General features: G+C 39.7%; 1 protein-coding gene across 2 annotated transcripts in view; it reads left to right on the plus strand.

The window, feature by feature from the left end:
- OTUD7A (OTU deubiquitinase 7A) overlaps window positions 1-13621 on the plus strand; it is a 130570-nt gene that overhangs the window by 91180 nt on the left and 25769 nt on the right. For both annotated transcript variants that reach the window (XM_086757157.1, XM_086757156.1), the window contains exons 7-8: window positions 6530-6712; window positions 9115-9333. In XM_086757157.1, coding sequence (XP_086613283.1) covers window positions 6530-6712; window positions 9115-9333 — 402 coding nt within the window. The remainder of the gene's footprint in view (window positions 1-6529; window positions 6713-9114; window positions 9334-13621) is intronic.

Consider the following 13621-nt stretch of genomic DNA (forward strand, 5'->3'; position numbering starts at 1 on the left):
ACTTTTTCAGAAGGTCACTGAAACTTTTCCAAGAGAGCTTCTAATAGAGAGCACTACATGTTTGCATTATTAAAAATAATCAAACAAACCCCCCCCCCCCCCAATAAACCCAAACTGTGCAATATATTTTTTAATTTAAAACTCAGCAGAGTGGTGATATTTTAAAATAATACCTGGGCCAACAAACCCTTAGGTTCCATTCAAGAAAAAGTAATTATAGAGGTGTTTTATGTTTGTTACAGTGCTATACCATGTGTAGGTATATAGTGCATGGATCCAGTGTAGTTGATCTTGAGGCAGAACCAGATATGCAAAAAAAAAAAAAAAAAAAAAAAAGCTACAGGAAGATTTCTTGTCCTGTGAAACTTACTCTGGTTTGCTTTGACCTCTTCATTGGCATGCACGCAATTTCCTTGCTGCAGCGTCTGAGGAAAATCAATGTTTTATTCTAAATTTCTGACTAACCTATTGGCTCAGTAGTTTGTCCATCTAATTCCCAGTCTTGTCCGTGGGCTAGTTTTCTTGCTGGTGTGCTTCAAGAGGAAAACAGTAGTAGTCAAGGCTAAATAGGAAAAATCAGGTCTTGTTCTTTGGTTTCTTTTATGTAATGTTTTCTAAGGAGAGGATGGTGTCTGCAAGTTGAGAAGGACAGGAAGGCAAGGTGGAAGGGCTGGGAAAGGTGAAGGAATGAGGTATCTTCTCTGGTCACAATGTGGTCAGTCCTAATGAGGTCACCTCAACCTTTCACTCCCTGGAAAACTAGATTTAATAGCAAACAGCTTTCCCCAGGGCTCGCTAAAGATGATGTGCCCGAAGAGCAGTGTGCCAAGCTGAGCACACGCTCTCTGTGGATCCTGCAGTAGTACTCTTGCAAAAAGACTGCTCTTGATCGCTGCCTCCTTTTCAACATCTTTGAGGCCTGGGATTTGGAGTCCAGTGAACCCACCACAGAAAGCCCTGGCACTGGACACTTGTCTCTCATCTCCTGCCCCCTTCTTCTACTCTTGACTTTGGTGTTGTCCCTGGTTGAGGCACTCTAAGGAAACCTAGGCTTTTTGGATCCAGGACCAAGGCCTGGGAAAACTTTGTGTCTTTCAGCTTGGTCTTGGAGCATCAGATTGCTGGGAAACCCACTTCTGAACACTTCTTGGACTCCTAAAGTTGTCTAAACAGGGCAGAGGTAGGGCTAGGGGGAGGCAGTCCTGCTTACGGTCAGGACAGACTGAATCATCGGGAATGCTTCCATGGTGAGTCCTGCTCTTGCTGTTCTTTAGCATTTTTTTTTTTAACTCTTTAATCCATTTTGAGGTGGTAAGGCAAAAATGGATAAGTGGCTTCTTAAACTATATGTTGTTTTATCCAAGTCTTTGTTTTTTCTTCAGGCTGACAATGCTTCCTGTTGTTATTCAACCAGCTGTTTTGTAGGACAGAAACTTCACAGTGTAACTGAGTTTTTGTTTGGTGTTTTTGGGGTTTTTTTTGTTTTGTTTTGTTTTTTTAATTTCCTGTTCATGTAGATGCCTGGTGTCTCTGACACTAAAACGTCAGTACCAGCCCTCAGTCGGAATGCATCTTCCATTTCTTTTGCAGCTGCACCTTTTTGTTTTGTTTTGTTGTTTTTCCTCCACACTAGAAACACTTGGTGTTAACAGGACTGAAAGGTCTCTGCTTTAATTTTTACACCTGATGACAGAGCACGTGCAACTGTTCTGGAAATAATTGTTCAGTAAGAGTATTCTTTCTGTTGGGTTAGTGAATTAATTTAATTCTAGCATCCTGATTGTGACTCACTACCTGTGTTTTCTAACCAGCCTTGTGCTGCTCCAGCTTTTTGCTGACTGATGTTCTCTGACCATTAGAAACTCAAAGCCTTTCCTGTAAAGCCACAATGTCAGTGCTGCTTTGGAGCAATTCAGCTGCTACTCACTGATACAGTGCTACCGGTGACTTGTGATCTGATGTGACTGTGTACTGAAATAACTTTTTTATGCCTGTGAAATACCTTTTAAAATACAATAATATGTCATATAAACAAAGAATCTAGCAGTCAGTGAACAGTAGGTTGCATCAGATAAGTAACAGTAAAAAAGAAAAATCTAAAAATAGTCTTGTGTTGGTTTTGTGCTTCAGATTGCAACAAAAAGTCTTCCTTTACCTAATTTAGTTGATGAAACTATGCATAATAGATGAATTACCTGTTGCTTCTCCTTCAGCCTTGTGATGGGGTCCTGTCAGTGCCTATGTCAGGTGTAACCTGTGTGGGATAGGAAAGACTGTTCCTTTCTGTTGACAGCCAGTGCAGGAGATGACAATTAAAGAAAATAAAAAAGATATGAGAGAGCAGGGTCCTGTGTGAGGAGCAGAGTCTAGGAGATTTAAGAGAAGAACAGGGAAAGACATACAAACAGAACCTAGGTAATGAAAGAGTAAGTCTCTGTGGGGACGCAGAGGGACTGTGTGTGCTCTGCTCCAAACCGTAAGGCTGCTGAACAAGCAGCAGGACTGGAAGGAGGGACCCATCCCATGAGGCACTGGGGGAGATGTTTGATTTCAGTGTTACATGATTGCAACGTTATTTTTGTCCTTTGTGACCCAGCAGACCTCAGGTGTTTTTCTTCTTCCAAAACTTAGCCTGGAATCTAGTAAGATACAGCTTCATAAATTCAAAAGCTGTTGGAATGCAAAGTCTGAAGAAGGAGAGCTAGGCAGAGTTAGCTCTATTCATCTCCGCAGTCATAAGCCCCACTAGTTGCTTGAGTAACTTCCAGCTGAAACTTTCTCACCTGCCATGTCACAGTGCTAGAAATCCTAATTCAGATCATCTGCTCTGGACATCTCTGAGTTTAATAACCTTTCTGATTTGTTCCCACTTTGTCCATTGCTTCTGCAGTCTATTTCTGTGGTCCAAATCACATCACACTTTTTTTTTTTTTTTAGATCTGTGTACTGTTTTTTTAAATTGTATTTTACAGTGCATTCAATTTTGGTATTTATTTGTATTTCTTCATGCAGTATCTTCTATAAATGCCTCTGTTCTTTTTTCCTCTCTTCCTTTCCCCTAATTCTCCTTGCTGCCTCCAATTTCCTCTACTTTAACTTATGAATTTTCTTCTTTAATTCTCCCAGATTGATGAAATCTCCTCTTTTTTTATGGGCAGTACAAAAATTAAGAAGGTCTGTCATTCATGCATACTTGTAAAAATCTAAACCAAAAGGAGAGTAAGCCTTGGCAAAGGGGGCAAGCTTGCATGTTTCCAGTACAGAGTGGCTGAAAACACTTCTGCTGGTCAGTTAGGGGTTGCTAATATTCAAAACCACTATTTCATGGAGATGCAAAGGTGCTGAATGTGTTCTCTAATTTGGTTGGAGGCTCCAGCAAATTTGGGGAAAGTGAGTCTAATAATAATTTCCTGTGTTGGTTCTCTGAAGTTTAAGGCTTTGGTGCTGATTGGTGCTTTTGTTCAGGAGATGGGGACAACTCCAGGGAGGTGGAGAGATCTGAAAAGAAAACATTTCTGTGTAAGATACATTTAGGTATAGAAATTTGATTTTATATATAGTTTGAAGTCTGCATGAGAAGTGCAGTTGCTGCATTGTGCCGTGGAGCATACCTAACTCAAGAGTTGCTATGCAGTTTAGGTTTTAAATGCAGCACGAGCACGCTGTGAGCCTTGTTTCTGAAGGCTGACTGATTTTTATGATGAGCTTTTATACAAGGTGATTGCATTTGGCCTAAAACTAAGGACATCAGCGTTTCTGTTAGTCTGCTGTGTTTCTGCTTTCCTATTACATGCATCAAAGCCCCGTCACACAGCAGTCATTTACAGCGCATGCACAGTGATTTTTGTCAGATTTCAGAACTCAAACATGAAAATATCTTGAGCAGGTGACCTGCAAGTAATGCCCTGACAGTAGAGAGTATGTGTTCCATTAATACAGGCCTGCTACTCAAGGATCTGTTCTGAATAAACACAGGTTGCTGCTGGAGTCATGCAGCAAATGGCAATGCTGGGATAATGCTGTTTTGTTTAAACCTACATTTCCTAGAATGATATTTATTGTCACTTTCACTTTTTTTTTTTAGAAAGTTTTACTTTATTGTCCTGAGGGTTGAGAAGATTATTTTTAAAAAAAGATTGTAGTTACCTTCTAAAAACAGGACCAACGAAAAGCAATCCCTGCTCCAAACATTGTTTGGGTTGGGCAACTCAATTCAGATGATATGTGTATATATATTTAGAGCAGAGCCCTTACTGGATTAGAGCCATTCAATCTACCTGGGATTTTTAGAAAAAAAAAATTGCTGGCAATAACTCAATTGCTTGTTCTAGGATCTCTGACAATTTTCACTGAATATACATTTTGTCCTACAGGCTTTCTAAGATTATGGCGTAACATATATAACAATTCCATGTTACTGCCAAGGTGGTTTATATGGTGTTTCGTATATATTAAAGATGTATATAACATTCTTGCTCAGTGTTAAGAATTCTCCTGTCACAATTTTGTTTAGTCCTTCAAAACCTGAGATAGTTTAGCTCAACACTGTAGGTAACAGCTGTGCATGCAGGTTTTTTCCTACTTCAGTTAGGTTTTTGTTCGTCACAGAAATGACTGTGAAAGACCTTCTTTTATCTGGATAAAACTGCTTTGTACTATTTTTAGCTTATTCTCCTTTGCTTAAGCAAATAAGTTTATATTTAACTGCTACTTGGGTAACGTAGCTTCTCCAAGTACCTAAAGTGACAACCTGCTATGGTGTAATAAATCCTGTATTAGTCAGAATCGGGTTACTTCGGAATTCACAGCAAAAGCGCTCATGGAATGCTGTGAAAGTCTCATATAATTAGTGGCATCTTTTTTCTTGCTATTAAACATTTGTAACATTCCAATTAAAAACAAGTGCTTGGAGAATGCTAGGATGTCAATATATTTTAACTTAGCAGGTTTGTTTTTAAAAGACAATACAAACATCTTAAACATCTTTTTCAGTATTTTTTGAGAGTGACCCATTTCACAACCTGTACTAAACAAATTTCTTTATCTCCAGATGTTAGCCTGCATTCTGTTGTTGCTGGTTGTGGCAGTGTGATGAAGTGGGAGCTTGGAGGCAAATCTTTTAAGGATTCTGTGTTGGCAGGTTCCATGAGCAGCTCACACAGACGTGGAACCACACTGACCGAAACTGAAATGCTGCATGCTTCATTACAAAACACTCTCCTATGTCATCTGCTTTCTAAAAGACTTTTAATATCTCAGAGCTTTTGGCACTGTTTTGCGCAGTATTGCTGTATTCAAGTTAGGATGTTACAGTCTGGATGGGTGGACAACTAGATGGGCAAATGGCTGTTGTGATGGTCAGGCTCAGAGGGCAGTGGTTAATGGATAGCTTTCTAGCTGGAAGCTGGTAACCAGGGCTGTTCCTCAGGGGTCTATACCTGTTTGAAGTCATTATCAGTGAGGCAACATCAGGTTTGCAGGTGGTACCAACTAGGGGGACTGGTTGATGTCCTCAAGGGCATTCAGAGGAACCTAGACAGAGCGAGGGAATTGGCCAACAGGAACCTGATAACATTTAGCAAGGATGAACACAGAGTTCTGCACTGGGAAAGGAAGAACTCTTCGCAGTGGGCAGAAAAAGACCTGGAGGCCTTGGTAGCCAGCAAGCTGCACACGACCCAGCCATGTGCCCTGACAGCTAGGAAAGCCAGCAATATGCTATGTTATATCAACCAGACCATCGCCCGTAGATCGAGGGAAGTGATTTATACCTCTCTACTCAGCACTCATTAGACATCTGTAGCACCATGTCTAATTTTGCCCCCAACTCCCAGTCCAAGTCTAAGCTATAAATTGGATTGAGTTCTGGGGAAGGCTGCAAAGGTCGCTGGGGGCTGGAGCACAAGTCCTGTGAGGAGAGACTGAGGCAATGGGGCTTGTTAGGCTTTGGAAACAGGGAAGCTGTGGGGGACCTAACAGCAGTGCCAGTAAGAAGCTTATCAAGGAGTTGGAGCTGGGCTCCTAACAATGGTGCATGGCAGGAGGACAAGGGGCAATAGGTATAAGTTGAAATGAGAGAGGTTTGGGGTGGACATAGGTCCCATGAAGACAGTCAAATATGGAAACAGCTTGCCCAGAGAGGTGGTACAGTTTCCATCCTTGGGGTTTTGAAGACCAAACTGAATAAAGTCCTGAGCAATCTAGTCTGGTCTTATAGCTGACCCTGCTTTGAGCAGGTGGTTGGATAAGAGCTTTCCTGAGGTCTTCTCCAACTATGATAAAGAAAATTAAAATATAAATTTTTAAAAAGAAATAAAAATATTTGTCTTTGTCCATTTGCTGTGTACTTTCAAGGTGTTTATCAACTGTGTGGTTGTAAAATATGTTATCCAAAGAACTTCTGTTTCCTTGCTGATGCTTTAAGTAAGAGTGATTTCTCTATTTAAGTTTATATTTTAAATGATGGTTTCCTGGTTATCAATCTGGTCACATACAGATGTGAGCAGAATGTCCTTTTGCTGTTTGGCAGGCAAAAATTGGGACCTGACAGCAGCTTTGAATGACTATGAGCAGCTCCGGCAGGTACACACCGCCAACCTGCCCCAGGTGTTCAATGAGGGCAAATACTACAAGCAGCAGGAGCCAGAGCAGCCTCCCCAGGTGACGAAGGCTGAGCGGCCCTGCTTGCAAAGGCAGGATGACATTGCTCAAGGTAAGAGCTCTTCTCCAGGGCTTTTGTGGACAAGCAGCTTTCTAGCTTGTCTGCTTGCAAGTTGTGCTTGTCTGCAGGGAGTGGAAGTCCTGTGCCACCAGCCTGTGAACTGTGCCGTTGTGGGATTCACAGAGCTGCTGCTGGACCCCACGCTTCACGTGTTTCAGTTGTCATGAGCTTTGCCTCAGTTCTGCAAGTTATTGTTTTAATGTGTTTTAAGTATTGATTAAACTACAAAAATACGCCATCCCCAAGCAGTCGTGTGGTACAGATAAAAGGAATTAATCAGAGTGTCGCAGACCACTATTGTATGTAGTTTTTTATGCCTATTGAGACCAAAAAACGTTTAAAAATCTGTATTTCAATCTACATTATCACTCGCAGTATGCGATTAAGGTATATGAAAACTATGAATAACTTTCAGCTTTAAAATTTTGTTCTTTCACGGTTCCACGGAAGAAAGGATAACCTCCTATCTCCCACCAAATAGCAATTGAAGCCTTAAAAAAATGAGTCAGGTACCTCTAGCAGTTGATTTCTGGTACAGGATGATAAGCATTAGAATTTACTTCTTTGTGTGCAGACCTTTTGTAGGCTTTATTTCAGATCCCTATCTCTCTGACTGTTGGAATGTTGGGATGCAGCCAGCAGCAGGGGAGGGCTGGACCATGGTGGCAAGGGCTGATGGAGTTGTAGCAAGGGGATGTCAAGCAGACATGCTGGCCTAAACTTCAGTTCCCCTGTTTAAAAGTGATTTAGCTGAGATATACAGGGAGAGGAAAGAAATGCAAATGTAATCAAACTTTCTATCCCTCCCTCCAATTTAGGATTTTTTTAGGGAGTGCAGTTCAGCTCTTAAAAATCAGAAAAACTTTGATCCATTAGTGAAACAAAAGTTCACAAACTCTAGAAAAATTAATTTTTTTATAACCATTGGTCAGTTTGAGATGTTTTAAAAACACTATTAGCTTAAGTGATAAGCTGCACTTCAGTAAGCTGCTTTGTTAATTTCTGAAAGCACAGAAATACAGAACTTCTTTTTATGTTTGAGAGTTGATCGCTAAAGGCTAGTTTATGGTAGTGTTGATGAAGCTACAGAGGTGAAATTGCACCAAATAGTTTTTCACAAAAGCTTCCAGTATGCTAAGTACCCATTTGCAAGGCAAAGCAGTGAAAATATTATCTAACTTATCAGCATGTAAATCCCACCATGAAGCTTTCTGCATGTTCCAAAATGTAAGAAACTAAACCTGGTGTCAGCTCACTAATAAAATTCATCAAATGCCCAGGAGACTTTCTGGTATTAATTTAAGATAATCCCCATTGTGAAGGATGGCTAGAGAGTGCACAACTTGGAAGAAGACCTGAGCTCAGTCTGATTGAAGCACAGAAAGGCAACGGTGCCGTGGTTCTAAGGCGTGCCGCTTTTCAGATGCAGAAAGAAACTTTATGCTGAGTATTAAACTTCTGAGAGAGACTTGTAACATTTGATGAACATAAATTTTAAGCAGCTACAAAATGTTCGTTTCAGTTTTTAAAAATATAAACAGGAGTACAGGGCAGAAACTAAATAGAGGGGAAAATCTCTGTCAGTTTGGGCTGAATGATTCATGGTGTAAGCACTTGAAGAGTGTTTCTGTTACCCATTTGCTGATACCAGAACTGAGGCCGTATAGTAAAGTAAAATGATATCGTAGTAATATTTTGCCCCTTTCTTAACTTTCTTATGCTTATTTTGCCTTAATGACCCTTTACTGTTCCATTCCATTTATCCATTCAATACGTTATAAGATATTAGCTCACTGTTGTTTTGATAAGATAATGCATTCTTTTGTACCAGGCTTGTTAATGTCATCATTCTTTTTGAACTGTGTATTGTATCTTGGATCAGGATTTTAGAAAACACATATGCATAAAAACTGAGATTGTCTTAAATTCAGCATAATGATGTTAAAATTGCTTTCAGGTAGATTGTTATGAGATTAAAGCAGTATGGCACGTTTGATATGAAGTGATTGTAGAATGCTGGATTTTTTGTTTCACAAGAAAACTTTAATTTAAGAAAACATTAATTGATTAACATCTGTCTGCCAGCAAGTGCTTCTTCTGATGCATTTTTGGAAATGTAAGATTAATTTAAAACAATTTTAATAGAAATAGTTGTCTTTCATATCTCATTACGTTTACTGTTTATCTGTTTTGCTAGAAGGAGTGTGAAGTTCCTATGACTTGCCCTAGGGACCATAGTAAGACCTAAGCAATCTTTTACAGTAGGGAAATAACCCAAAAAAAGGTAACAAACAAGAAGTGGAACAAATTCCTAAATGAAGTGAACGGGCATTCACCAGACTGGTCTTTTATGTAGTCTTATAGGCTATAATATCTCTTTGGTTTCTCTACAGAAAAGCGTCTTTCCAGAGGTATTTCTCACGCCAGCTCAGCCATAGTCTCCCTTGCTCGATCACATGTAGCAAACGAGTGCAGCAATGAACAGTTTCCTTTGGAGATGCCCATCTACACATTCCAGCTACCAGACCTTAGCGTGTACAGTGAAGATTTCAGAAGCTTCATTGAACGTGACTTAATTGAGCAGGCAACAATGGTTGCTCTGGAGCAAGCAGGTGGGTGAATACTTCAGATGTCAGCAGCTGGGCAGTCTGATGTTTTTGTTGGTGTTTCTAATTGTGCTTCTTTTCTGGAGCTTCTGCATCCTGCATGGGAAATAAATGCTGGAGCATAAAAGCAAATACTGTGCTCTTTGCAAAGTGACACATGCCCTGATCCTCTATTTCTTTTAAAACGTTAGAGAGAAAACGGTCACATTTTCTTAATAAAACAGAGAAATTATGGGAGGAAGGAAAGGAGGACTGATGGGGAAGTCATGCAATAGAGAGGGACCTGCGTCTGGATGGTCAGAGGGGGGTTAGTACTTGCACCTCTCATGAGGAAATTACCTTGCAGTGACTAACAAAGGAAACATCTTTAAGGTCTGTTGCAGCTTGAGAAAATAGTTTTAAATATTTACTTTATGTATTGGTTATTATTTTTGTAAAAAAATCCTAAATTTTACAGTAATACTTCATTACTGGCGTGGAAAAAAGTGAAGAATTTTAAAATTAATTTTAATTCAGATTTATTACTAGTTTAAAATTTTAAGTCAGTTTTGAAAGATATGGAGAAATGTATTTAAAATCAGGATCTGTGCTTATGAAATAACAAGTATATTAGTGAACCATGAAATGAACACATCTAGACAGTGAAATGGCCAACTCTGGTGGTATAAAGGAGTTATAAAATCGGATTTCATGGCTGCATGTGGAATATCAAATAGCCAGTTGCTTTTTTCTGTTGATTGCTATACTGGCTTGTGTAATGCTGTGTATTCGTCTGAGGTTTGTTCTCAGAACTCTCTGCATAGTCATGCTGTCTGTGTGTGTGTGTGTTCAAACTGGTAAACTGTTGCTGGTTATTGATCAGGGCACTGATCAGGACCTTTGCTAATCTGATGTTACATTGAGTATTTATCATGTATTGTCATATGCTTATTTTTTGGCTTTGGTATTTGAAAATACGTACTTGGAGAATAGCATCAAATAGGAAATACTTCAGAAAAACAAAACAAAAAAACAGAGGAAAAAAAAAAGAAAAAAACATAAATAGTGTTCAGAAGGCCTTCTGGAAAAAAACAGCAGTATAAAATAATGCAGGAATGCTACCAGGCAACTATGAAGTATGAAAACTGTCAGTCAGCTATCAAGAAAATATATCTAGTTTCTCTAGGAACCAGCTACCAGCTAACTCAAATAGGACAGGGGAAAAAAACAGGATGGCTCTTCCTCTGGCAGCTCTGCCAAACACTCCAAATTCCATAAGGCTATCAGAAAATACCTTGGTACAGTATCGTTGTACCCACCTCAGTGGCATTTACAGCATTTAGAGTCAGGTAATGCAAGAGTACAAACTAGAGGATCACAGTAGTTTTCTGACCCTAAAAGCAGGGAATATGTGAATTTAGAGCTGACATAATCTAATTCCTACAGAGCTGGATGACTTTGAACTTGAAAGAGGGCTGCAGAAACTACTGAATTTTCTGCTTGTTAGCATTCCTCTCTCAAATCTTTCTGAAAATTAGAATAAATCATTTATTCTTTTCTTCACGTGACTGTAATTAGGTCAATAACTTGACTCACACTGCCAAAGTCTCTTCCTCCCCAGAGCCTCCTGCATCCTGGAAAGGGGAGTGTTTTGACCACTTTAAGTGCTTGTGGTTTTGATTGCAGATATTCTTGTAGCCTATGTAGAGTTAGTTTACTTACGTGAGCATTTCATTCCAGTAAACTGGAACTTCCTGGGAAACAGTTCTTCAGTTTAAGTAAGTTAAACAGATCAAACAGTGAATGTTTAAGAAAATAATTTAAGACTTCATGTAAACTGACCTTTTGTCTCTATTTAAGACATAAAGATATTTTATTTCCTCCTTATTTTAGATATATTATTGTCTAACATAAAGAGAGTGAATTAATAAGAAAGTCACTTCACATTGGACAATTAATTGTCTCCTGCCAGCAGGGCCCAGTTTGACTATGACTTGGTCAATGACATTAAAAAAACAAACAAAAAAAAAAAACAAAAAAAACCAGGTAAGGTACATTCCCTGGAAAGGGCCTAAAAGATATTTCAAAACAAAACAAACCCCAGGAAGGACAGTTGCTTCCTTAGCTGAGGTTGGGAATATTGTCAAAGGAAAAGAGAGAGGTGTGTGCTTGGCTTTAAGGGTATGAATTTCAAGAGAAACAAAAAAAAAAAAGCTGATTAGGCAAAAGAAGGAGGAACTTTGTTAGGAACATAGAGCACTACATCTGTATGTGAAAGGATATTCAGGTTACATCCTACCTGTATAGAAACTCAGAGCAGAATTCCTGATTTACTCAGAAATGCTGTGTGATTATAAAGGAAAGGCCCAGATAAAGGCAGTATGATTCACTCCCTCTCTGCTGCTGCAGTGCATCCTCTGCTCTTTGTGTGATTGCTTTCTGAATATTTCCCTTGGAGGACAGAATTCACCACATTCGTAAAAGCATTTTGGGGTTTTGTGCATCATATAAACTCAGCTGCTCATTACTGCCTGAATTGGAATGAGGTCAGCTTGCAAGTAATGCGCAGACTGATCGCTGGGCGCTCTTGCAGTAATCGCTGTGGTTCTTTGACAGAGCACGGCGCAGATACTGATAATATTAAATGAAGTCTGTGTGAAAGGAATTTTACTGTTCTAAAATACTTCATTATATACAGGTGTTCCTCTGTGTGTCGTTAATGTATAGGCTGACACAAAGAGACATATTATAAAAACTTCTTCTGTTGCACTGAGTTCAAAAAACCATAGTATAGGCACAACAATGGCTAGTCTAACAGTGTTTTTAATGAACGTTTTTAAAGTTTCTGTTGAAGATGAAATATAATTCAATAACAAAATTAAAAGTAAACTGTAGGAACCTTCAAGAATACTGCTTTTCTATGCTTTTCTTTCTGTGGTCTGATTTGTGTTTTCTATGAAGCGTTTTATACAGCTACAGGCAAAATAAACAGTAATACACTGTTAAGCTTGGGTTTCACATCCCCAAAACCAAATCCACCAAAATTCTGGAAATGTTTTATGTCAAACTGTTAAAAATTAAGCTTTGTTAAAGAAAAATTGATGCCTTTTCAGGTTGTAGAAACATTATCTCATCCCAGAATTCGTACAGTTTTCACATGGTATATGCAGGGTGCTGGGAGAGCAACCATTGTAACCACAAGAGGACTGCATTAATTTCCTGATTTCCAGGCTTTGAAATACGCACTTGTGTGATTCAGTTCTAATGTGAATAACAAATATTGTATCACAGAGTAGGATGAAATGTAAACCATCTGTCTTGTGTTTTGAAAGAAACAAATGAAGAAAACCAGTAATACTGGATCTGCAGTTACCTGCAGATAACTGAACTTGGTGCCAGTTATCTGCAGCCCGTTAGGCCTAGTCATTTATTTCTGTGCCATCTTATTTATGATCTTTGATTTGCATTCTGGCTGTGACAGAGTCTGTGTTGCTTATGCATCAGGCTAAAAGAGAAGCATTTACTTGATTGCTCAGTTTTACTTATTTCTACATTTCAAGGACATCAGTAAGTATGAATAGCCTTGCAGATGCTACTGTGAAGCTGATTTCATCATCTAGACTAAAAGAAAGTACAAGAAGGTCCTTTATGTCTTGGTAAATGCTTTATTTATTAACTTATTTTTAAAAGTAAGCAGTCACTGAATGATTAATATAAGCCCATGTAGAAAATCTCTTCTTGTAATTTCCTTCACATCTTTTTCATCTGGGCGCTTGCAGCCCAGAAAAGCCAACTGCATTCTGGGCTGCATCAAAAGCAGCATGGTCAGGATGTCAAGGGAGGGGATTCTGCCCCTCTACTCTGCTCTGGTGAGACCCCACCTGCAGTACTACATCCAGCTCTGGAGCCCCCAGCATCAGAAGGATGTGGACCTGTTGGAGTGAGTCCAGAGGAGGCCACGAAGCTGATCAGAGGGCTGGAGCACCTCTGCTGTGAGGACAGGCTGAGAGAGTTGGGGCTGTTCGGCCTCGTGAAGAGGTGACTCCAGGGAGACCTTAGAGCGGCCTTCCAGTACCTAAAGGGGGCTGCAGGAAAGGTGGGGAGAAACTCTTTAGCAACGCCTGTTGTGATAGGATGAGGGGTAATAGTTTTAAAACAGAAGGAGGCAGATTCAGACTAGACATCAGGAAAAATTTTTTTTTACAATGAGGGTGGTGACCAGGGAGGCGGTGGATGCCCCATCCCTGGAAACGTTCAAGGCCAGGTTGGCCGGGGCTCTGGGCAATCTGATCTGGTTGGAGATGTCCCTGCTCCT

Source organism: Chlamydotis macqueenii, chromosome 12 (assembly GCF_036417535.1).
Source record: "Chlamydotis macqueenii isolate bChlMac1 chromosome 12, bChlMac1.mat, whole genome shotgun sequence".
Taxonomy (NCBI): Eukaryota; Metazoa; Chordata; class Aves; order Otidiformes; family Otididae; genus Chlamydotis; species Chlamydotis macqueenii.